Consider the following 25,405-nt stretch of genomic DNA (forward strand, 5'->3'; position numbering starts at 1 on the left):
ATCTGTCAATCAGTTTTCAGATATTTACAGGCATGTTTCCTTGCTTGATAATGCTTTTAGTGTGCATGTGGGTATGTATGAATGTGGATGCTTATACTCAGAAGTATGCAGTTGGTAGCAAAGTAGATTCTGTTCCATATGTAAATTTATGACAATGTGTAAGCTAAACAAGAAAAATAAGGATATATTAACATTCAGATCTTTTGCTTTAACTTCAGTCCCTAGATACTACTAAAGCAAATACACTCTTAAGTCTCATGTACTCTTAAATCTATTTAAAAGTGCTTAATATCCAGAAGGTATTTTATAAGTTGTATTAAACCAAACTGTTTTTCCTTCTACCCCTGTAGCAGCAGATTTTGTGAAAAGCAGCATATGTTGATTTTAGGAAAATTTGATGCTCTTTCTTTCTATCAGACTAGAAAGTCATAATATAAACTTCCAACAGCACACATGTGAAGCCAGAAAATACTTTTCAGTGATATGAGTGATATTCTAACAGAACAGAGGAATAAAACAAACAGGGTTTTGTGGTTTCTTATCTGAAACGCACTACATTTAGAAATATCCTGGATTATGGAGCAGATAACATAGTTCTTAAAAGCACAGGTGATACTTAGATACTGAAAGGGACGGATAGAGTACTTCAGAGATCAGGGTTAGAAGGCAAAGGTTTTCATAAATGAAATAAATTACCTGGAGAAATGATAAGGAAGATACGATAGACACTTGTAGAGTGTTCAGGATTACAGGGCAGTTGCCTGTGCTCTGACAATTTATGAATAAAAAAAAGGACCTCATTTTCTCATCTGTGGGATTTTGTGTGAGTTAAAGGTAGAGAGGTGCAATGTCATTTTCTGCATCTTAGATTTATCTAAATGCTGAAAATCAATTTAATAATGGAAATGAAAATGACCTAGGAACAACGGCAATTGAGAAGCAAAATGTACTGAGTTCTCATGTTTAGGGGCTGTAACATGTTGTTTGTAATTATAAATAGCAATAATCTCCAGATAAGTAATGCACTTGGGTGACCGATGACATATCTGCAGAAGGTATCAGTTTTTTGGACTGAGAATTAAATGTTAAAGGGCCTCATATCTTAACACAATGTTCTTAGTTTGAATAAAGGTAATCCTAGCAGTGACAGTAGTGCTGGTTACCACCCCTAAACATGCTCATCTGTTTGATGAAGAAGCAATAGATAGAAATGGAGTGAAACTTCAGAGCGAAAACATATATGGAACTGAGTTTAGCATTCACAGATTATAGGAGCATGCCAAAAGTATTAATTCTTCTGCAAGAGAAGAATTGGGAGCAGAAAGCTTTGTTCCACTGGCTCCCAGCCGGGTCACTTCACTGACAGCCAAGGGGAGAGAATAGCCACAACTCTCTCCTGCCAGCAGCCCCCAGCACAACGTAGTAATGAATTGTAGCAGCTGCTCCTTGGAAATGAAGTGGTTGCATTTATCAAAAACAATGAGGGAATACAAAATCCCTGTCAAAGACTGGGAGAAATGCATAGCATCCAAAAGTCACCATCCAGAGACATGCATTATGATGACACCTTCCTTAATTAAAGCATGGAACTTCCATTTAGCACTGCGACTGCAAAGCCAAAAATCTTTCCAAAGAGTCTTGTGCAGTTTGAAAGGGAGAGAAAAGTTTTGTGCATTGCACTTTTGTTACCTGGCATTATCTGTGCTCTTGGAGTTTGTGACCAAAGTAACATTACAAAAGAAACTGGATCCCTTTGCATGTCATGGTTTCATAAAATGAGATCACAGCAAAAACTAGAACAATAAAGCAGTGACATTGTTATCAGTGTCAAATGAACAAGCCATCCAGTAAAAACAACAGATTATGAGATGGAATTACAGTGGTGGAAAAGGTTGGAGTTCAGCTGGAAGTAATTCACCTTCTGATTAGCGTCAGCTCCCAAATGCAGCTCTAACCACGAAGCCTGCTGGCTGACCGTGCTAACTTACATCAGTGTCTACAGCATCTGAACATCGGTCTTGGTCTTTCACCTTCCCAGGGAAAGTCACCCAGTGCAAGAGGCCAAGTTCTCTGGATTCTGTAAAGAAATGAGGCCACACAGGCCACACTAAAAGCTTTTTTTCATTTGTTTGTTTTGTTTGGGTTCACATTATAATGGTTCTTCTTACTGTACACCCAGTAATTTAGAGTGAGAACAGAAGATTTAAAAAATATACATATAGCTTCAGCCTAAACCAAACGAAGCCAATAAAATCATTTTGATGGTCCAAACCAAACCATAAAAAACAGGAGCTTGAGAAAAGACACAAATGGTCTGTTTCTGAGGACATGCACACACACCATGCCCTCCAAGCTTTAGTTATTTTGCACTGAAAACATACAAACAAACAAAAATTATACACTTTTTCTAGACAAGTCTATTCAGAAAAAGTGGGAGATCATCTCTGTTGTTCCTATTGCATATAAATCTGAGTCTCTGGCATGAAAAGCTGTATTTACAGTCCAAGGAAAAGAGCAGGGATTGATGTACTAGCAAAAATTAGACTGTGGATAATGTCATTCTTTGATAAAGAGCCACTTGAAATTCAGATGGCTTTGGCATATCAAATCTGTCAGAGGTGCCTACAGCAGTGTACAGGTTTTTATAACACACAACATACGTTCTCTGCAAAGCATGTCAAATCACATATCTTTCATAATTGTCATATTTGGTGATAAATTTAGATTATTATGTATCATATATTATTTTGAGAATAAACTTCTATTTCCAGGACTGATGTAAGGTTAAAGTTATGAAATGATGCAAACCAGGTTTTCTTAGATGTTTAATTAAAAACTTTATTTCAGATGTTCAGAAAACGTTTATAATCAACATTTTCAAATGTGAGAGCTTACAGTTAGACTCTTAATTCATATTTAAGCGTGCAAAGAAAAATAGTCTGATTTTAAAGACCTTTTGGTTTTCAGAGGGGCTACTCAGAACACTTCAAAATTAACCACAGTGTATTTACATGGCCTCCTAAAACCACTGAAACCTGATTTTGAGTAGCTAGATATGACGGAGTTGCATTATGCCACAAAACTAAAAAAAATAAAATAAAATCTTAAATTCCTTATATTTGAACGTAATTCTAATCCACATATTTCATTACATATCCAGAAGTTCATAATACCAGAGTGTATCCATCATGAAAATATATCCATGAATTTCAATCTAATATATATACTTCTAATTAAAGTTCCTAGCCTTCAAAATATTAGCAGTATGTGTGTCACAGTAAAGGAACCTTATCTTCCAGAAGAAAAGCAATTCCAGGAAAAGTGTGGCAAAACCCAGTTAGGTTGACTGTATTTCCATGGACCAGAGGCCACAGCAGCATCTCTCCTTCCTCAGTACACTCACACGCTCATTTTGATTTCTTGAGACTCTACCAGTTGTTAGCCTTGCAGGCTGTGCCAGAGGCTTTCCTACAGTTTTATGCTTCCACATCTTGCTCTTGTTTTGCATTTTAAGCACTTCTCGAGTAGAAGTTTAGGCAACGAAGGCTCCCTGCCTTTCCCAGCTTGATGACAGTTGAACCTCTCATAGGGTCTGAAAGTTTCGATTGGTGTTGGGTGAAATCCAGCCATCAGTGTGACAGTGACACAATGAGCATGCCGGGCAGAGCACATTTTGTCTTCCGGAACATAAATGTGGAAAAAGCCCTGTTCCATTTGGGATGGCACCTTGAATCAGTGAGCAATATGTTGGGTGTCCTAACTTACCTGCATTTTATACACCGATAATGGCAGAAAACAGATCGATAGTCTCTGACTTGACAGAAAATATGAGAAAACATTTTGGAGCATATCTGGGAGCTGGGGGTCGGCCTCTTCTCACAGGTAACTAGTGACAGGACTGGAGGGAATGGCCTCAAGTTGCACCAGGGGAGGTTCAGGTTGGCAATGAGGAGACATTTCTGCTCAGAAAGAGCAGTCAGGCACTGGGACGGGTTGCCCAAGGAGGTGGTGGAGTCACCGTCCCTGGGGGTGCTCAAGGAAAGGATGGATGTGGTGCTTGGGGACATGGTTAGTGGGTGACACTGGTGGTAGGGGATGGTTGGAGCAGGTGATCCTGGAGGGCTTTCCCAGCCTTAATGATTCTGTGATTCTATGGCTTACGAAACATCCAACATATAAATACTGCAAACATTGTGTTAGAATATCCGTGCTGATGGTCCATTACCCAAAAGCTGTGTTTATGGTACATGACTGGTGTGGTGTGGTGTGGTGTGGTGTGGTGTGGTGTGGTGTGGTGTGGTGTGGTGTGGTTTGGTTTGGTTTGGTTTGGTTTGGTTTGGTTTGGTTTGGTTTCAGTCACAGCACAAAGCACAGCCCGGGGGCAGGCTCCGTGCCGGTACCAGCGCTGCGGGGCGGGGCCTTGCCCAGGTGCAGGCCAATCGAGAAGCGCAGAGCCGCGCGTCTGGCCGGCGATAGGTCCGAGCGGCTGTCACTCACCGGAGTCCCGGGGCGAGGGGGGCGGGATCTCTCAGGGGAGAGCCGCGCGTGCGCATGCGCAGCCGCCGCCTGACACCGTTGGCCTGAGGTGTGCGGCCGTTGGGCTGAGGTAACGGCCCGGGGCCGGCGGCTGAGGGGCCGGAGCTCCCCCTTCTCTCCCCTCCTCCGGCTCGGGCGCCTCTCCGGGTTTAGTGAGCCTCTGCCTGCAGCCCGGGGCCGCCGCCCCTCAGGGGCGATGAGCGGGCACGCAGAGGTATGGCCGGCCTCCTTCCTCCTCATCTTCCTCCGCTCCGGCGCCGGGCAGCCCTCGGCCGGCGGCGGTGGGTCCGGTTTGCGGCCCTTTGAAAGGAGGGGAGAAAGCTGGGGTTGGCGTTGGCAGCGGTTGAGCTGTCCGTAGTGCAAGAGCTGTGAGGGCGTGCAGCGGCTTGGGGATTTGTCGTCGTTTTGTCAAGCTGCCTTCCCTTGACTGCTCCGTGTTGGTTTGAGAAGCAACTCAGAGCAATTCCTGGCAAGATTTGGTTCATGGTTTTAAGTTTGGCAGATGCTTGCAGGAGAGAAAGTATTTCAGACAACAATGCATTTGCTACATGGCATCTTTGCATTCATGCAGGCATTGGAAAATGCTTTTACATTTGTACTGAAGTCCAAAATTTTATTTATTCATTTTTACTTGTTGCTGACTTTGAAACCAAAAAAATGAGGTGCTGTCCTCTGTAGTAGGCCAGCAAAGCACTTGTAAGGTCTGGTCTCAGCTCTGTAGCCACAGCCTTACTGTGTATTGTTGGAAAAGTCACCTCGTCTGCACATGCCTGAGTTCCCCATAGGGGCCGTGGCATCTTTGTACTCCAAGAAGGCAATGTAATTTCATTAGGAAGGCTGCAGAGTGTTCAGTGTGATTTAACAGCTGTGGCTGAGGGCTTAGCAACAACCTATTTTGGTTTATATTCCTATTTTACACTTAGAAATTTACAGTCCATGGCAACTGCGTCTCCATCCTTATGAGCCTCATAAGCTCTGAGATGTGTGCTGCTACCTCTGCCTTTGTAGGTGAAACTTGAAGTATGAGTGGTGACCAGCCAAATTCTGCCTGACTTGGCATGTTCCTTGAGATGTGGTGGTGTGGAACAGACCTTCCATCCCAGCACTGGGTTGTTTTCCTTTGCTTTCAAGAGCTTTGGCATATATGGTGGCACACACGCACTCCAGTCCCCTTTTATTCAGCTCAACATCAGCTGGCCTCGTGTCTCCTTCAGCTTGTCCAAGTATCTGTCATGACTGGGGGGTCTTCTGCCAATGTTGTGCTGATTTTGTCTTGCAATGGTGCTGTCTGATCTTTTTCTGGGGAAAATTCATCCTGTGACAATAGGAATGCCACCACTCTGGTGCGTGGTTACTGCCGTGTAATTTGGAAATACTTGCTGACATGTATCTTTGGGTTTTGTACTTCTGTGGATTTGGCTGCTAGTCAGTGTAGTGTAAGTGCCTAGGTTCACCTCTGAATGTCAATTATAAAAACATATTAAATACTGTGATATTCATCGCCAGTTATTATGAATACTTAATGAAAAAGTCACTCCTGTGTTATTTTCCTATAGTTACCTGTCATATGTAAAACTAGTGTATTCAAAACTATTTTTCATAATACTCTTTCAGTCTTTTCCCTGTGTAATCATGTTTGTACATGGATGCTACATCTACAGGATTAAACAGTTGCTGCCTGGGTGGAGTTCTCTTAGTCCTATATATCCTGTTAATCTCATTTATTTTTAGGTCTTATAGAAATGTTAGTGTTTCTTATAGTGAAAGACTTAATATTCAAATCAATTACGGCAGTTAGCTCTCAAATAGGCATATAGAGAATGTAAGAAGCAGCTCACTTTGTGCCTTGAAGCATCATTTGAAGCTAGGGATGCTTCATTTTCTAATGGAGAAAATAAGGAGCGATAAGGTAACTTGCTCATTATCGCATGGAAGATCTTTGAGCCAGAGGTAATTACTCACTTTGTACTCTTAAACAAGGGGAATAGAATGGGACTTGTAATTTTTTTTCCTCATCATAATGTGCAGCTTGGAAAATTTTATCTTCTTCTTACTGTTTTTTTCTGTTTCATTTCTAGGTTCAAGTGAAAATACCTTTTGGGAACAAATACCTTGATGCCATCTTTTCTGTTCCAAAGAAGAAGTTAAGATATGGAGTGATTCTTACCCATGGAGCCGGAGGAGATATGAATTTCCCTCACTTAGTTTCTTTGGCAACCTATCTTGCATCCTATGGAATTCTGTGCCTGCGGTTTACTTGTAAAGGCCTTAACATTGCTTATAGGACTAAAGCTTACAAAGCAGTTGTGGTAAGAAGTGACCAGATATTGCCAAAGCTTATATCCATGGATGTGCAGGATTTGACATATATATTTATCTTCTGTCTGCTTCTGGATTTCCTATATTACCAGCAGAGATTAGTCAAGCTGCAATGAGAAAATTGGAAGTGATGGTTAGCTAAATGGAGTGGTGTCCATACGCAAAAAGAGCACGAACAATTCTTCTATAGGCAATAGCTAGAACAGTTGCTGTAAATGGGTCGCTTTGAATTCAGGGAGAGAAAGAAAAGCTTGAGAAAAGGATTTGAAGAGAGCATGGATGTTCTGCCAGGAAATTTATAGCTGGGAAAATGTAAAGAATTCAGTTGGGGTGGAAATGAGAGGTTGGTGTTATGGGAAGGCTTGGTGCGGAAAAGGGGAATAAGGGATATGGCTTCAGGGGGGTTTTTCAGAGGAAGGAAGCTTAGATGGGAATTGTGGTGAATGTCAAGGTTTGGGGCCAAGAGAACAAGACCTTAGGTAGAGTTCAGGAGACTGGGATGCAGGAAGATCTAAGGCAAAAGAGATTGGGTGTAGTATAGGAGAGCCCTAGAATATAAATAGGCTTTGATTTCAAAATCACTTTGTTATATGCTTGTGTTTATCTATTTCTGCTGATACAGTATTTAAAATGTTCCTCTATACCTAGATTTTGTTAAAATGAACAATGTTTTGCTGTAATAATGCCATCTTAGACTCTTTTTGTTCTGGAGTGTGCAGGAAGGAATCAAAATGGAAAAGGTAGCATGAGCACTTTGCATCAGGCTGAGGTCTTAAAGAATTCATGTGCACGATACTGTGGTTTTATTAGATGTATGTTACTTTTAAGTCAGTCTTTGGTAGCTTTAATGTGGGTCTATTCTCCATTCTTTTTTGAAGAAACAGTGTTGTCAGTGAGCTTACATTAATGTGCTGTGGTGTAAAGGTGATTTAAAGGCCCCTATTAAGATAGCATCTAATTAGTTACCTCCTAAGAACTGAAAAAGTTGTTGCTGAATTTTATCTGTTCTGTCAGGCATAACTGGCTGTGTCTTAAAGTTTTTCTTTTTGTTGGAATGCATGACCTCAAATCTCAGTGAAGGATATTTGTACTAATTTATTCAGTATTTTGATAGGCTGAGTGTGTGCATGGTCTGTTACTATAACTAAGTTGATACACATAATCAGTTAATATTTTAGTAAATTGATGGTGTGTCTGAAATTTTAGATGTGATGAGAACTAATGTGAAATTGTTTCTTTATTACATTTTTGCTGCAAAATATGATGAGCTGATTTGTGTGGGGAAAAAAAGCAACTCTTATGTATGTGGTCTTTGTTTAATCTGCAGTGTTGAAAGAGCTTCCCATGTTGTGGTTAGCAGCTCCAAAAAAAAATCGTCAGCCTGTCAGCTGTCACAATTCTGGCTTGTAATGTTTCTCTCTTCTCTTATTTCTTTAGGAATACTTAAAGCTTTCTGATGATTATAAACTTTCAGGTGTCTTCCTTGCAGGTACAGTTTTTATTATTTATAGTTTTCCCTCTCATTCTGGCTGTAATGATAGCAATCTCTAATTACTCAGTTTTTTACAGTCCGTCCTGCTTTGGTAAGAAGTGAAACACTAGATGTGGATGACAGGTTTCAGTTGGTGGTATGCACTAAAAGCTCACTGTCCTGGGTGGGAACAAGCTGAAAAAATCCCACTGGTCATTACTGCTTCATGACAGCAATTCAGCTGTAGGCTAGGAGAGTCTTCTTTCCAGAGTGTTGAATGCTCTCTAATCTTCATAAATTGACTAGAAGCCCACGAATTGCAATGAGAACGTAGGTGCCGAGCTCATTTGCAGATCTGCATTTGTGTGTCTTAACCTGGAGCTGAATCCAACAAGCTGTGTAGCTGGGGGATGAGCCAGGTGGGCGTATAGCTCAGCTCTGCTTCTTGGATTTCAAGTCGGAATATCTAGCCTGATGTGTTCACAGAATTATTTTGGAAGCATCTGGATCTATTCGTTGTCCTCTTGGTGCTGTAGATCTTTTAGAAGGATGAAAGAAAGAGCAACAGACCATGATTTAGCTCTGACTTGGGGAGAAAACCTGTCTGGCTTGTGACAGGGTACAAGTTCTCTGATAGTCCTTGTGTACCTTTTAACTAAAAGTCTTGAATTCTGGTTTCTGGTAAACAGCCATTTTGCCAAAGCAGGATTTGGTACATAAACCTAGTGGCAGGTAGAAAATCAGTTACATTCTGTGAGAAGGGAAATAGATGGGGGTAACTAGGAACAACTTGATACTGGAAACTTAAAAATGTTGTCCGACTAAGCGAAACCAGATCTGCCCTGAGGCAAGTTAATCCCACTGGAATCAACTACTTCTAACACTCAATTATAGAGCATTGTCAGCTCATATGCTGCTTCTTTGAGGAGGCATTTTGATATCCCCTTGCTGTTACTAACCGACCTCATGCTGCATGTTCACTCTTTATTTTTTTTCCCTGAAAAAGCTGAAAATTTATGTGTACATAAATGCTTGCTGGATTTGTGTGGGGAGTAAGGAGCTTAAAATGTTGGTTTTTACTATGAGCAGATTAAGGCTGCATGAAAGAACAAACGCAAGTTAATTGCATTATTTCAGAGTTTGAGGATCTGTTTGGAATTGCAGGGATCTGTAGTGCAGGCAGGACCTGTCCTCTCTCTCCCTCACTCAACCCCTTCAATAGGATGAGCTCTTGGTCCTTCCAGTATTGCAAAGGATCCTTGTCAGTTTCTCTTTTTTCTTTTTCTTTTTTAATTGGGTATGTGGAAACATACTATAACCATACAATTATCGTAGCAGAAAAATGTATAAAAGTATACCTAGCATTTTGTACTACATATACACTTAAAAGCAAGCCATATGAATGTATTTAGGAGTTGAGCATGCTAAGAATGCAGGTGAGGTGATTGCGGATATACTTTTTTCCTTTATTTTAACGTGGGAGAAAGGCCGTTCCATGGGCTCACGAGCTGCTGCCTCTGTGATACGTCAGCTCAGCGAGGATGATGACAATGATGACTTCATTCAAGGTCTAGTGTGTTTATCTTACCCGCTTCATCGACCAAAACTGCAGTCCAAGCTCCGGGATGAAGATTTATTATTTATCAGGTGTCCAGTGCTGTTTGTCTCAGGATCAGCAGATGAGATGTGTGAAAAAGTGAGTATCTTCGTAAATCCTTCTGTCAAAGGGCAGCATGGAGGAATAGGAATGAGTCTGAGTGGTGTTTGTACCGGTATCCACAGCAGTGACTTTGATTAACAGCCTTCTCTAAATAGTAATGTAAATATAAATACAAATATAAATCTTCTGAAGGAAGATTTGGGTAGGAAACTTCATCAGATTTAGGGAATCCTGGGTTGATTTCTTATGCTTTTTCACATGCTTGGATACTGTTTGATCAACTGCTTTGGGAAACTTATCTTTTGGCAAATAAATAATCCAGCTTTTAATTATTTTTTTTTTGGTCTTTTGATAGCAAAGATTTTTATGAATTAAGTGACGTGTAGAAGGAGCAAGTTATTTGCTCTTCTGTTTTCACCATCTCAAGTTAGAAAACCTAAGCACTGCTATGCTACTAGTCCACGTTTGTCAGATTTTCATAACATTCTTCTAGCAAAGCAGTTCTACCCAGAAGTTAAGCATTTTTGATAGCAGCATTTTTGTTGACATGAAGAACAGGTGTGCAGTGATCAGAATACAATGTTTTCTACTGTTTTCTTGCAAAGCAGTTATCTGTTGTTCTTGAACTGTTTGGCTTCAGTTTGGGATGGTATGTATGCAGTTACCATTTTCCATGCTTGGACAGTTTCTAAGGAGTCAGAACGCTTTCACGAGGAGTTGTCACTGAAATTAGTGTGGTTAGCGACCGGCAAATACCTGGAGTGCCTTCCTAAAGGGGGAAGATCTTTAAGCCCTTCTGAGCTGGTTCCACTTTGGAGACAGCTGAACAGAGCACTAGTCTCCAGAGGGTTGTGCTGATACTCTGGCACTGTAGACACATCTGAGTATAGTTCTGCCATTTCAGTGCTGTACCCCCTCTTGCAGTAGGAGCGCGTTCTGTCTGAGTGTGGGCAAGGAGCCTTCACAAGGTTATGAAGTTCTACATTTCTACTTTTAGACGTACGAGTGAGTGACTGTTACTGAGGGCTAGTGTTTGAGTAAATTATATTACTGAATACAGTATTATCACATCTTTTCTGTTACTGTCTCTTTAATGTAAATGCCAATCCATTTTTGTTTTTAAACATTTCCTATTATGTGTTACATAGGCAAAGTGAGAGACATCTGTGTGTTAGACAATTTGTAGCAGCTATTTATCTAACTTTCCCATTCTTATTTTCTCTGTAGCAATTGTTAGAAGGTGTGGCAAGCAAGATGAAAGCCCCTAAAAAAATCCATTGGATTGATAAAGCAAACCATGGGATGGCAGTTAAAGGACGAGCAGAAGATGATGTCATGGAAGAAATAAACACACAAGTTTTTTCTTGGCTTAGAGAGAATATTGAACTGGAGCACAAATGACTTGCAGTGAGTGGTTAAGTAGTATCTTCAGTCAGCTTTTTCTTAAGTGCAACAAATGAGTTTGTGGCATACATTTTTGAAAACAAGTATTTTATAAGTCTAAGGGTAAATGTAAATAAAACTTTTTTTTAATGAAAGGAAAAAAATATGCAAAACAATAAAAACATTTTAAAAGAAAGATGGTAAACATCAAATATTCAGTGTCTGAGCAGCATTGTTTTTAGTATTTCCATGTAAAAACTATACACAACACTTAGTGCTCTGCATTACCAAGTAAATGTTTTTTGACTGGTTTTTTTTTCAGTATATTCAAATATTTGGACTCCAAATCTTCAGATGTGTTTTTATTTTTGAGTCTATTACTGATACTTGTTTGAACTTAAAACATACTGATCTGTAAAACTCTGCAAGCATATCTCCCAGGGCTGGACAGCGAGGGTTTTACTGTTCTGTCTTGGTGCCCTGTTGGGGCATTCTGCTGTGCTACATGAACTGTGATGGGAGTAGATTGGATAAGATTGGATCAGATGACCTTGAAGGCCTTCTGCAACCTTAATAATTCTAAGATTCTAAAATACTTCATAGGTGCCTGCAGGTGTTGTCTTCCCCATTATGGACTGAGAGACCTGTGGGTATAACCAGGTTGTAGCAACGGGCTAACTGCTTTCAGCCGGTGATCAGCATGTATCAGCTGCGTGATAATCTGAGTTGAAACTGCCGGTTGGTCCTGAGACAAACACCTTGATGTTGTCTTCTGAGACACTGGGCTCATCTCCACTGCCAAGTTTCCTACAGCCTCCTCTGGTTGTACTGCATCATTACAGCTTGCAGCTCACTGCTGCAGTGTCATCAGTTCCCCGTTCTAGCCTGGAGGTGGTTCTGGGGAGTGACTGCTGTGTGTGGCAGCACAGAACTGCTTAAATGCACTGAGTCAGATGTGGTGAGCTCAGAGGATTTCTCTGAGGATTTGGTCAGGTGACTGCATCTGCTAGCTTTGTTTTGGTGCTGTACTGTAAAAGGTCAGGTGATTACTGTAAAAAAACAGTTATTCATGACTAGTTTATTGCAGTTAAATTATACAGCTTATCAAGTGATTGAACAAACTACTCTAAGCTTGCTTTTACTATAGCAAAAAATAATCAATAGACAGATGAAAATGAAAAATCAGATATAATATTGTCATTTCTTACAAGGCACCTCAAGAATGCTGATTGCCCATCAGTAGTGTTGTTTAGTAAGCATGGGACGCATCTAGATGCTCACAGCCAATTTCAAAAGGCACATAAAATCTGTGTGGCTATTTTCTTTAAATTCACTGTTTTACAGAGAAAATAAATCCCCACTTTTGACTGGGGAGGTGTGTTCAAACTTCAGAATGTGATGAATTTAGACTTGACATCTACCAGTGTAGCATTTTGTGATGATGATGATGATATGCTCAGAAAGTAGCAGCTGAGTTACTTAACACCAGTGGAAAATAGGTATTTTAAGAGCAGAATCAAATTGTAGAAGAATGATTGGTTTATTATCAATAGTCACTGCTCAGTGCCACTTAATTCTTTTTATATTTCCGAAGGGACTGAGTTTCACAGAGAAAGCATCTGTGAAAAATCAGTTTTTATCTAAGATAAGTGTCCAATAGAGTTGTATTTTTCCTTCAGGTTAAAGAATACAAAGCCCACATCATTGTCTTTGAGAATATTGACTGTCTCAGAAGGAACAAAATTACAGTCTGAGAATGATTGCTTTTGACAGGCATGCCAGGGAGCAGGTATGCAATTCTTATCTGGCTGTTTTTGCTGAACATGCTAGACTCAGTATCCCAGCCACCTTGTCTGAGTAAAAAGTACCTGCATTTGAAAAGTATCTCAGGACAGTACCAAGTAACTGATAGAAATGTGTTTTTTATTTAAAAAAAAAGTTATAAAATGTGTGTTGAACAAGGCTCTGTGACTGCTCCATGATAAAAAGGAAACAGGCAATGGTTGGTTGTCTTCTGTATGTAGATCATGATAGAGTAAACTTCAAAATAACCGTTTAATTTTTAATTCAAGGTTTCCTTATGTCCTGAAGAAGTGATTCTGAATGTAGGTAAATATCCAAAAAATTATTTTATTTCTTTCTGTCAAAGTTCATCTTTGGTCTGTAATAGAGAAAGAAGAAACATTTTTCAGTTAATTGGAAACTCAATTTTCAATAGTCTAGTCCTGCAAACACACCAATAAATGTTTTTAAGCCACTAATAGTCTGGTGACAGAGTATGTGGTATTGAGCAACAGTTGTTTCAATTTGGTTGAATACAAACTGCAGACATTGAGCACTTTACATTTAACACCATATATATTGTACCTTTTTTCTGTGGCAAGTACATGGAAAGAGGTCATCATCAGGTTGCTGCACTTTCTCCATGCCTTCTCTGATTTTTGGCTCATTCACTTGCAAACTGGCATATTCCTAGTTTTAAAAAAAGAAAGGTGGTGTTAATTCATAAGCTCGTTATGTTGTAAATCCTGCAACAACTCAGCTGAATAATTCTGTAAAAACTCCAGGACTACACGGTTTCTACACGGTTTTCTACTCAGTCCACGCTGTGCCACAGAAAGGGTAAACAGATACCCAACTGTTGACAGGAGCCCCTTCGGGTGCCTCACTGGAGTTTCAATATCCTGGTGCTAATGCAGAGATATTTTCAGCTGTGGTTCACAGGGTGTGTGTCTGATGGTGAGTTCTTTGATCATTGTGAGCAACGTATCCTTGCAGATTAAGTCAAGATCTACGGGATCTGATTGCTTCTCTCAAACCACCCTCAGAGTCTTACGGGGTTTCACAGGAAACAACAGCATGCAGTGTTTATAAACCAACTGAATTTCCTAATTGCTGCCACTTGCTTTGTGGCTTCAAGTGCCAGATTGGCCAATTTCCAGCAGCTGTGTTGTCCTGAATTCTCTCTATGGGATTTCTATTTTTGTGGGAGTAGAAGTTAAAAATACACTAACCTGGAAAAGTTTGAAGTAGTAACAAAAAATGTGATCTCCCATGAGATTGTTTCTTGCAAATTCTTGTCCAGATTTTGCAATATTTTTGGCCTGCAAAAGAAAGAGTTTGTTTGTTTTAAATTCTCTAAAAATGGTAGCTATTTCAGGATGCTACTATTGATTCTGGGGTGCTGATAGTTTAAGATAGTTCATCATTTATTTTTATCTAGTGTTTACATGTCCCAGCACTGAACTGTCCATAAAACAGTAACATAAATCTCTTACTGATACATGGAAGGGATTAGGAATTTAAGCATGATTAATTGTAAAAGTAAGGCATTCTTATGAAAATAGTCTCCAAAATTCCTATTAGTTTCCAAGCAGAGGGCAGCATTATGTATTCTTAAAAACTGCTTTTATTTATGCACTTGATGACGCTCATTCTGAAGTCCTTTCAGAAGGAAATAACAGATTTTGTTTTAAAGAAATGTATTTTTTGCTCAAGACAAAGCTATTTGTCAAGAAACTCTTATTTGTCAAGAAACATTGCCAAGTACTTCTAACCGCGTATTTACCTCTTCATCGTGCTCTTTGACCCACTGTAGTTTTTCTAGGAGATCGCTCAGATCACTTTTGAATGGAATATAGTGTTTCCATGGCTGCAGCTCATTATAAAAATGCTCATAGTAGATGGAGTCTTGTTTTAGCACAACGCTGTTTCCTGCTAGTAGATAAGGCAATCTATATGCTGCCACTGTGCCATCAATGTTAATTTGATATTTATACTGGGGAAGAAAACGACCAGAGGTTATTAACAAACAAGACCCAAGTAGCCTGGTTAGCTCGTGTTATTCTGAGGGCACCGGTATTACTGACTTGCTGATATTGAGAAATGTCGGATTGGCTAGGCAAGCATCAATTTTTAAGTAGCTTTTGTTATTTAGTTTGGAATTCATCGCAGTGCAGGGTACACAGGTGCCCTCTTCATCAGTTAAGCTCTCCGGACATTCTTAGACGCTCATCCTGGGATGTGAGGGTTGATGTGCCACTTCATCCACTGACTTCCCACTATGTTAGTTATGTTAGTAGTCCTGATCACTGAACCAGGAAAAAGAAATAAAAAGGAACTTGGAGTTATTAGATTACACCAGGTTCTGCAGAACCTTTAGATGTAAATCAGACATCTTTATTCTCAGTCTAAGAGCTGCACAGCAGTTAGTCCCAGCGGAGAGAAGCCTACTTATGCTTGTCGTTGCTGTGCTGGAAAACCAAAATCACTTCCTTATAAATAATATATACAGAGTTATTTGGTAATGGAAAACACTGAGAACCTAATTCTACAAAATATAAATGACTAGCGGCTTACCTTAAAAAAATCAAAAAACGAAATGTGCTTAACAATGGGTCCATAGAGGCTTTCATCGTGTTTAAAAAAAAAAAAGTTTGTGAAAGCAGCATCTATGATCTCCGGATATTTTCTACTGAGCTTTACAAGTTCAAGCCTCTCTTTGCGGCTGTCACGTCCTCTCCAGAATGCCGTGGTATTCTTGTCTTCCCATGATGGGCCGGTGTTTGCTTGAACTGACATCATATCCAGACTAACCCTGCAGGAGAAAGTAGTGATTTATTTGTGATGCCCACTGGATTTTTTTTTACATGTGATTTGGATTTATTTAAGTGTGATTACTTGAAATAATTTATAGTACTAATAGGAAAATACCAAAGATGAGGGTGAGTCATGATTATACCTGTATATGTATTGTATCAGTATTTTTGCAATGATAAAAAGAGATAGGGAACGTCAAATCCACAGACCTGTGGCAAGAGAGAACTGTGTGTGGAAAGAGGATCTGTCAGTTGTTGTGTAAAAAGCAGCTAAAAGTGGGTATGGTTGCCATGGGTGATGCAGGGTAAAGGAATAATTGAAAATGGTGATGAGGCAGCCACAAATAGTCCAAAGCAAGGTTGGAATGTAAGTGGCTTAACAGAGCATAATTTACTTCCTCAGAAACCTGCTAAATTAAAGCACAGAAGCTGTGGGCAAGCAGAGCAAATTTAGGAAAAGTCTTGATAATAAAAGCTAGAAACGTGAATGTAATGCAGTGAAATGATATATGGGTTCAAAATGAGTAATGAAGATATCTTAGAAGCTGTATTTGTATTGTTCCAAGACAGCAGCAGGGCTGTTACCGTGGCCAGGTACCAGTAATCAAAGCGAGAGATGATAGGTCCTCAGCTGAGCACTCTGGCTTCAAAGGCCTTTAAATGTTCTAGGAAACACAGGAAGAGAGAGTCCTGGCCAGCTGTCAGCACGTTCATCGTGATGAAGCAGAGCACACAAACAAAACACCTACTCTTGTAGTGTTTAACTCCGTGTGCTTTTTTCAGTGACTGCATTTAGATAAATTCTGATTTTTGAAATAGAATAGTGGAGTATGTTTTCATACATGTAACTTGTAGAATGTACAAATTGGTTCATGCTATGATGCCAATTAAATAATTATTGGCTACCTATACTGTATCAACGTCTCAATGAATAAATAAAAGTTAATGTACTGATAACGTAAATACCTTTTTGGAAGAACACTTACTATGAACTTTGTGAAAAAAATAAAAGATCTCTTACCGTCCCATAGTCTCCAGAACCGAGTCTGTTAAGTCATATGTTGGCATGACGATGTCTTTTGATTCACTGGACCCACACCATGAGAAGATAGGGTGCAGGTTCTGCGGAGGTTTCTTTTTCTCCAGCGGCCAGTCCCCCAAGTTAACAAAAAATTCTACATCTGGCATTTTCACCTAAACAGAAGCAAAGGAGGCACAAACGCTTTTCAATATGACGCAGCATTCTTTTGGTGGAAACTTGCAATTTGAGAACAACATCACCAAGAGAGAAAAAAAAAAGCCTGTTCTGTAGTAATATTCAATGTACCTGTAATACGTAAAGTTAGAAACATTAAAAATACTCAGACCACTCTTGTGGTCTGTAAGATTATTTATTTATTTATAAGAATGTCACAAAATCACCTAGGAGGTCTCCCTCCCAGTTTAGAAAACAGTTGCTTGTTATACTTTAGATGATTGGCCGTACAGTCCTTGTTCCAGGCTAGCACTGGGACCTAAGTAAGCAACTGTATAACTCCAAGGTAAGTTGGACCACCTTGTTGACTGTATGAAAATTACCTTCTCTGAAGAAAGAACACTTCTGAATATATTAATAATTCCCAAATTAAAATATGTATATACATGTAAAAATATGTAAAGCCTACTTCTGATTCCCCACCATACTTAAGCATACTTCTGACTCCACCCCCCCTTACTCTTCAAGTATGAATGGCTGGGCAGTCTAACATTCTCCAGGATTCTTCTGTGGCCCAAATAGGTTTTCATTAAGTTTCTAATTTAATTTATGGACAAAGAAATTAATCATTTGCTGACTACCAAACGCTTTCCTAAATGCTTGAAGACATTTTTCTCTAACCTGATGATTTAGGAAAACCTTTGGCAGAGACACCCAGAAATTCTAAAGACAGAGACCCAGAGCAGTACTTTTGGTCTTCAGTATGCACGCAGACAGAAAAGGTTTCACTGCGTCCCTTCCTCTCAGAGGGGGTTTGGCTACACCTTCTGATCTTCAGCGCTTAACTTTATTAGTAGAGTGCCATCTAATGGTTATAATGGACATAGGAAAGCTATACATTGTATTTTATCTACATCTGCAGTGACAGCCAACCCAACAGATCTATTGTCTCTCAATGACACTAACAGAAATTCCTGTGAGGATTCTTAATGGGGATGAGGCTAATTGTGTTTTCTAAAACTGCAAACAGATTCTGCCTTTGTAGCTTAATCTAAATCCCTCTGATAGATTTTTTTCTGTTCTTTCTTGTCCAATGCTGCTGAAAGGCTTACTTCCAACTTCCATAGAGCAACCTTTAATATAATTGAAGCTACATTTATGTCTTCCCTTAGACTTCATTACTCGAAATACATGTAACCCCCGCTTGACTGTATGCCTGGCCTCTCCTAACATTTTCCCATGTAATGTCAATAATTGAACAATCCTTTTCGAAGCATGATGCCCAAAGTTAGACACAATAGCATAACTGAGACATTACTAATCCTGGGTATAGTGGAAAAGTAACTTGACATTTCTTTCATGTGTTTATTCTGTTACTCTGTTAATGTATTTTTTGTTTTGTTTTGTTTTTGTTTCTTTTTTCCAACAGCGTGCCACCATTGACTCCTTTTAAATTTGTGATGCTATAACCTTCACACTTTCTGCAGAAATAGCCACCCACTCCCTATTTTAGATAAGTACTGTAACTATATGATTCATTTTGTGTAGTATCCTTTGTCACGTTATCCTTTTTTTTCCATACAATAATTACTTGGTAATTATAATCCTGATACTGTTCTGCGAGAGGCTTTCGGGTTCTTTCATTTTTGTTGTCTGAAAGTTCAGTAGGCATATTCTGTAGTCCATCACTGAGTTAAAACATAACTAGGTTACCAAATGGGCACTGAGCCTAAGACAAAGAATATGTTTGTTACGCCTTTCACCTCTCCGGAAATATTGGCAACTACTCTTTAAGCAAGGTTTGCCAAGCAGTTTACAGCAGTTCCTTCTTCACAAAAACTAGACTAGAAATTTTATTGTAGACAAAGTGCTCTTATTTTGGTTGTGAGAAACTTATGAGTCCTACCCTCAAAAGCCTAACAAAAATTAAGATTCCTGAAGCCTATTATCTTGTTATAGAAGGAGCCTTGCTATATAACTTGATTTTTGGATGATAAACCCATGGTATTTCATACCAATTGACTTATCTTTCAGATGCATACAAAAATGTGTTTATTATTTTCGAATAGATTTGCAATGATTCTTTTTAAGTGATCAACTCCCTACTTTAGTAGCTCCTCTCTCTTCTTTCTTTCAAAGATAAGTGCTTTGTCTTTTTACAGTAAAAAATAGATAACGCCTAACTTGGATATCTTAATATTTCTGCTGCTACTCTCTTTACATAACAATCACACTTCTATGTGCTGAAACTTCAGCTCTGCTATATTCTGTCACTATGTGCATAATGTCTTTTTTTTTCCAGAGGTTCCTTAGAAGTCTGTGCAGTGCTTTTTGCTTGTACATCCAGACAGTTCCCTCAAAAGCCACCTGTTGGGCTTTTGGCACTTTCTCAACCCTCTACATCTTGTTTTCAACATTTGGAATTTAATGAAGAAAGATATAAATTCCCCATTTTTTTTTCAGCAGAGACAGAATTGCCTATTAGGTGCTATAGGATGATTTATTTAGCCTTCAGGAAAAAACAAAAACAAAAACACACTCTGTCCAACTCTATCAAGCTCTCCTACAAAGGCCTGGTAAACAATGACACTCCATACACGCATCAGATAGCATTCCAGAACATCCCAACTTCGATCAAGAACAATACACCTCATCTTTCCATTACGAATGAAAGAACGAGAGCTTTTTAACAGAAATAGCAACAAATACACTGAGGCATATTTTTTAAGCCCAGGCTTCTATAAGTTAGGACACACAGAATAAATGGCTACACAGATGTACTCACTTTTCTTGTCAAAGAAAGAAGTATAGCGTCCATGAAAATTCTGAAGCCAACGTGTTCCCCATACGTCTTTATATAAACCTGAAAATAACCCAAATAGTTTACTGGTCTGGTGTTTTCATAACAAAGAACGACTGGCACAATTTTGAGTTTTTTAATAACTCAGTAACTAGTCAGACTGTATGGCTTTATCTATAGATTTATGAATCAGTTGGGAAGCTTTAGAAATCTCTCGTTCATGATAGGAAAGGGGTGGTGGGAGACAAGCTTTGCTTGCATTTGTAGACATTTTAGATCTGTCTCATGGAAACAGAAATTGGTTGCCTCTATTGTGTTCCATTGTTCCCACTTCCATATGACTCTACTGAAGTCTGTACAGTTTTATTGCAGAGAATTATTGCTCTGATCCTCAGTGGAGCTCAGTGGTATTTCTTCACCTCAGCCTTAGGCACAATGTAGTTGCACTGATGCATGTCACAATTAGAAGATCGTGACACTTCACAGCAATACTGCTCAGCGAACAGAAAACTGAGCAAGCATTTTGGAGGCTGGATTCTGTTCCCAACACTCATATTGATTGCTTGGAAAGTAATGTGCCTTCACTGTGCTGCAATTGCTTCGGTTGTAACATGGACAAAAAGCAGTTTACAAAGCAAGACAGATATTACCGAGCTCATACACAAACTGCAAATTATTCAATTTCAAGGACAGAAGCCAGACAAAGAAGTTTCTCAAAGAACAGACAACAAGAAGCCTCTCAGCTGGAATAGCCAAGAGGCCAAATTCTATTGCTCGTCACCAAATCTCCATAAGGACTTCAGATCAACCCATACTGTACCTTGTTATCTTTGATGGTGTAATGACACAAACTCTGCCTTTGTCCAAACCTCTGTGGGATTTCTTTCGCAATCTTATCTGGATCAACAATGGGAAAATTTGCTAGGTCTCTCTGAATCTGTGGAATGACCTGAGGGCAGTTCATCTCTTCCAGCCACGCGCTGCTCTCCTCCTGAGGGCAGTCACAGTTTTCATGGTAAACCGGTCCTATTAGGAATGCAATCATTATTTTAATGAGCCACACTATTAAGCCACTGAGATCAGGAAAGAGGGTCAAGCACTGAGCATTCACTGTCTAGGGCCTGGTGGTATTTTGTTTGTTTTTTGAGTCCAATGGCATCACGCCAAGCTACATCAACTTCTGTGCAAGCCCTTTGCTTGCTTGCTTGGCATTAGCTTCATAGCACTTCACTCCTTTTTACTCTATTGCATAGTACCTGCAGGACACTTACAAATAGTCTGTAATTCCATGGGATTTGAAGGTCCTCAGCATTTCCAGAGAAGTACTGAGGTCCTGCTACTATGATCCTATGCTACTCCCTGAAAATACTGTAGGATGTGCTTTCTGACAGAAAGCTATGAGTTTTGTGCATAGTGCTGCTTCTTACCTTTTAAAATATATGGAGACTTTGCGACATGTTTATCTCTGGTTTTGATTTCTATCTTCAGGCTTTTGTAGCTTGCATACATCCTGTATCTCACAATGAAGGAACCATCTTTCCTGTCTAATACTTGCACACCAACCCGAGTGAACTGTTCATCAGGAGCAGTGATCTTCACCTGGAATGTATTTTCACCCGGTGATGAAGTGAACCTACCCAGAGAATAAGTGGGAGCTGACTTAAAAAGTAAACACACAAATGTTTTCTTAGTTTTATCCATTCATTTGAAATGGAACAGATTTCCAGTGACTTCACTAAGCCATGCTACGTCTTTATGAGCACATCCTAATGTTCACAAGGCAGGCATGATGCTCCCAAACAGAAATTTGTCAGGTTACCTAAAATGTCTCATGCTCTTAAAAGCACTAAGTATGAAGGCATTTCCACTCAGATATTCATGAACACACCTTGAAAATTACTTGGTGTCCTATATGTTGAACAATGTTTTAGTCTTTGCTTTGACTATTTGGGAGCAGAGCACGTTCAAAAATCCAGTGGGGCTCTTGGTTATTTACACTTGGAGCTCCCAGGTGTAGTGATGGGGAAGTAGAGAGCATGCAAATAACTGGATGTTGGTGGATATATATATTAAAAAAAACAACAACAACAAAACATAATAAGCTTCGTCTGACAAACTTAATAATAATGTTATTTTACATATATGGAAGCGAAATATTTCCAGTTGACTTTATTTCCCAGGTACTATTTAGGGCAGTGAAGAATGAAGTTAAACTTCTAATAATGTTTCCAGTCCTTAATCTTTATGGTAGCTCATACAGAGAAAAAAAAAAAAAAAAGGGTTATTACAAATGCTCGTGTTTTGGTAGGGAAAAAATATTATAGTAGGATTGTGTAATTCAATGTATACTTGTCCAGACATACTGGAGAGCTGTCAGAAAATACAGGAGATATTTACTGCCCAAGATAAGCTGAACTGGCACCTGCCAGACTTGCATGTGCCACAGCGCATCTAATCTGGACAACCTGGTTGGAGCACTGCAAGCACATCCTAACTAGTTGTAAGGTCTGAATTTCTTTCCTGGAGAAAACTGCAGAAGAGATGTGGAGAACCCTGTTGCACCCTAACAGTGGGTTGAGATGTGGCTGAGGCATCTACCTGGACCTAGGAAGTGGGAAATGCTCCCTAACCCTGGAGAAATCACCACAGGCTATGAATAATGGATAACACGGAGTTCATTCCTGTAAGGATACCTAAATAGAGCCACGCAAACCTGATTAGGGAAGAAATGAGAAGGCAAGCTGATGAAATCGAAAGCCATGAGTTTCTTGTAAAAACTAAGTTTACCTATTTAATTCCTACAAAGTTTACCTAGAAGTCTACAGAGTACGCACTAAATGACTCTACTGATCTGGTGCCTACCTGCTTGAAATGCTGATATTCCTGATAGCAGAAACAGGTGGGACACTCAAACAGATATATCATAAATTAGTTACTCTTAAGTATTTGACAAAGCAGAAAAAAATCATATACTGTTGATTAGACCAATACACACTTTACTGTTTGTCGTTTTTGGATTCTTTATTTTCTCCTCTCATCCCATTGCACAGTATTTGGTACCTCTAAAGAGACTAACTGGCTTCTTCGCCAGTTAGTCTCTTTAGAGACTAACGCACGGAGACCCCCACCACCCCCTTTCGCCGTCCCCTCGCCCTGCCAAGTGCCGGAGGGGGCCGCCGCCGTCCTTACCTGCGGCCCTGCGCGTCCAGGGCCAGCACGAAGAAGTAGCGGGCGGGCAGGACGGCGGCCGCCCGCAGCCCGGGCCCCCACACGGCGCTGAGCTCCGCGCTCACCCGGCCCCCGCCGCCCTCCGCGCCGCCCGCCGCGGCGACCCCCAGCGCGAAGCCGAGCAGCCACAGGCTACGCATTGACGGCGCCTCCCCCCGCGGGGGGACACCGCCCGGCAAGGCGGCGGCGGCTCAGCCGCGACCGGGACAAAGCCGCCGGGACCTGCCTCGGCCCCTCACGGCACCATCCCCGCAGCGACCGGGGCGAGCGGAGCGCAGCGGGCACCGGCGGCTGCCCGAGGGGCGGGCGGTGCCGCACTTCCCGCGGCCGCGGCGCTGCTGGGAGATGTAGTCCTCTCAGCAATGGCCGTTGCTGGCCGTTGGCGGCCGTTGCTGGCCGTTGGCGGCCGTTGCTGGCCGTTGGCGGCCGTTGCTGGCCGTTGGCGGCCGTTGCTGGCCGTTGGCGGCCGTTGCTGGCCGTTGGCGGCCGTTGCTGGCCGTTGGCGGCCGTTGCTGGCCGTTGGCGGCCGTTGCTGGCCGTTGGCGGCCGTTGCTGGCCGTTGGCGGCCGTTGCTGGCCGTTGGCGGCCGTTGCTGGCCGTTGGCGGCCGTTGCTGGCCGTTGGCGGCCGTTGCTGGCCGTTGGCGGCCGTTGCCCCAAAGACCCCCAGCCCCCGGGACCACCTCAGTGAAAGAAGCTCGGCAAAGCCGGCTTGGTCCGTCTATTTTTTTATTATTATTATTTTATTTATTTATTTATTTTATCGTGCAGCCATGTCACGAGTCGAAGTCCCCTCAGTGCTTGGCACCGCCCGTGTAACAGCGGTGTGGGAAATGAGTTTACGGTCAGGAAAATACGTGTGTAAAATCCTCCCCACGCAGAGTCCTGTGACTGAGGTCATGGTCCTGAATCTCTCCAGAAGCATCGCCGTTTGGGATGCCACCTTCATCACCGCAGTCCCGAGGGAGGCTCCATGCCCACTGCGATAACCAGTCCCCGCTTTTGTACATTCAGGTCTTCATCCATAAAACAGTCCAAATCCCCAGACCTAGTGAACAGATAAAAAGGGTAAAAAGACACGAGGTTTACTGAAGCAGTTCACACATAAATATGCTGATTTTGCTCCTACTAACTATTCAGTGTTTCCATATTTCAGCATTTGCTCCAGAAACTCTGGAATTTCTAGGTTATCAAGAATCTAGCAAGACAAGGCAATTTAAGGTGGACAAATGACAATTATGCATCTATGTGTTTCTACATTTTTTTTCTCTACAAGGTTTGAATTTGGCTATGAAGTTCTGCTTTTCTGAATGATTATATATATATGTATATAAATGTTTTGTTGTTGTTGTTTGTTTTTTAAAAGTGGGGTGCAATTGTGGAAACTAGAATGAATCACCTTTTCTGAATGGGGATATAACGCACAGCAGAGGTGGAAAGAAGTCCAGATTAACAAGTTGTTTTTTCAGCTCTGTGCAAATCATGGAGCCTCTCTTGCATCAGAAACCTTCAGGATTGGCTTCAAGGAAGTTCAAAGACCCTGAACTGCAGAGAAGAAATAGAAAATGCTCTGGGTTGACGAGCTGGCACACTACACAAGGTGTGCGTTGGTGGGATAGTACTGCAGAGCTGCGAGTGCTTGTGGGGCACCAAACGTCCAGGCATGGGACCTGTGTACATCCAGTGTGGATAAGGACAGCCATGCTAGGGAAAGTCCTCAGCAGCTGCCCTGTGCTTCATAACGCAGTAATGAGGCACAGGCAGTGCAGCAGGTGCGTCTGGAACAAATGAGATCCTGGTGGCTCCTGCATGACCACTTGAGTTTCATCAGCATTGTGGGTGTACTGTGTACTATTAATTACATCCTCCTAGGAGCTAGACCCACGGGTTTGCTAAGAGCTAAACGGAGAGGGCTTGTCATATTCCCCTCATCTGGTAGCATCAGTAGTTTTCTTATGAAAATTTCTTAAGAAACATTGAACAAGGAAGATCTGAATTTCCAAATTAGGAAGACAACATGGAAAATACCAGAGTATTTATCCTATCAATCAGAGATTTTTATTTTATTTTTTTAAAGACTTGAGGGACAGAGGTTTAAAATGAACCCTCAGTTTCTTGAAATTGATCATGGCTATTACCAGACTGAAAGCACTGCAACTCCTATCACACAGAAGAGCAAATGCAAAAAGAGTGTCAGACATGGATGCTGTTCTTAAA

The 25,405-nt window shown here is 40.8% G+C and overlaps 2 protein-coding genes and 1 long non-coding RNA gene across 6 annotated transcripts; 1 reads left to right on the top strand and 2 right to left on the bottom strand.

The window, feature by feature from the left end:
- Positions 1-4,508: 4,508 nt before the first annotated feature.
- On the top strand, positions 4,509-15,149 carry TEX30 (testis expressed 30). 3 transcript variants are annotated; one of them, XM_068677991.1, is made up of 5 exons: positions 4,509-4,606; positions 6,615-6,845; positions 8,293-8,344; positions 9,814-10,022; positions 11,214-15,149. In XM_068677991.1, exons 2-5 carry the CDS (start codon positions 6,723-6,725, stop codon positions 11,385-11,387), a joined length of 558 nt encoding a protein of 185 aa, XP_068534092.1. In that variant the 5' UTR covers positions 4,509-4,606; positions 6,615-6,722; the 3' UTR covers positions 11,388-15,149. The 3 variants fall into 3 exon arrangements, with proteins under 3 accessions (XP_068534092.1, XP_068534078.1, XP_068534085.1); XM_068677977.1 differs by having other exon boundaries at positions 4,526-4,750; XM_068677984.1 differs by lacking the exon at positions 4,509-4,606 and adding an exon at positions 4,798-4,817.
- POGLUT2 (protein O-glucosyltransferase 2) lies at positions 13,276-23,500 on the bottom strand. Of its 2 annotated transcripts, none has more exons than XM_068677953.1 (10): positions 23,152-23,500; positions 21,390-21,595; positions 20,783-20,988; positions 19,948-20,025; positions 16,989-17,161; positions 15,729-15,966; positions 14,938-15,147; positions 14,384-14,473; positions 13,737-13,841; positions 13,276-13,530 (listed from the first exon to the last, which is right to left on the bottom strand). In XM_068677953.1, exons 1-10 carry the CDS (start codon positions 23,328-23,330, stop codon positions 13,513-13,515), a joined length of 1,503 nt encoding a protein of 500 aa, XP_068534054.1. In that variant the 5' UTR covers positions 23,331-23,500; the 3' UTR covers positions 13,276-13,512. The 2 variants fall into 2 exon arrangements, with proteins under 2 accessions (XP_068534054.1, XP_068534065.1); XM_068677964.1 differs by having other exon boundaries at positions 21,390-21,561; positions 23,152-23,285.
- Positions 23,501-23,946: 446 nt separating this feature from the next.
- Positions 23,947-25,313, bottom strand: LOC137850137 (uncharacterized). The gene is made up of 2 exons (XR_011092291.1): positions 24,588-25,313; positions 23,947-24,236 (listed from the first exon to the last, which is right to left on the bottom strand). It is a non-coding gene; the product is annotated as an uncharacterized lncRNA (long non-coding RNA).
- Between the last annotated feature and the right edge of the window lie 92 nt (positions 25,314-25,405).

Source organism: Anas acuta, chromosome 1 (assembly GCF_963932015.1).
Source record: "Anas acuta chromosome 1, bAnaAcu1.1, whole genome shotgun sequence".
In the NCBI taxonomy this organism is placed as follows: domain Eukaryota; kingdom Metazoa; phylum Chordata; class Aves; order Anseriformes; family Anatidae; genus Anas; species Anas acuta.

What these genes read in the sequence shown, in the direction of transcription:
- TEX30 (XM_068677977.1), top strand. An exon ending in AAGCTTACAAAGCAGTTGTG is followed by an intron (nt 6,846 to 8,292) that starts GTAAGAAGTGAC and finishes TTATTTCTTTAG; the next exon opens with GAATACTTAAAGCTTTCTGA. An exon ending in TTCAGGTGTCTTCCTTGCAG is followed by an intron (nt 8,345 to 9,813) that starts GTACAGTTTTTA and finishes CGTGGGAGAAAG; the next exon opens with GCCGTTCCATGGGCTCACGA.
- POGLUT2 (XM_068677953.1), bottom strand. Translation starts at nt 23,330, where the DNA reads ATGCGTAGCCTGTGGCTGCTCGGCTTCGCGCTGGGGGTCGCCGCGGCG. An exon ending in CGTTTTTTGATTTTTTTAAG is followed by an intron (nt 15,148 to 15,728) that starts GTAAGCCGCTAG and finishes TTTCTTCCCCAG; the next exon opens with TATAAATATCAAATTAACAT. An exon ending in ACTACTTCAAACTTTTCCAG is followed by an intron (nt 13,842 to 14,383) that starts GTTAGTGTATTT and finishes TTTTAAAACTAG; the next exon opens with GAATATGCCAGTTTGCAAGT.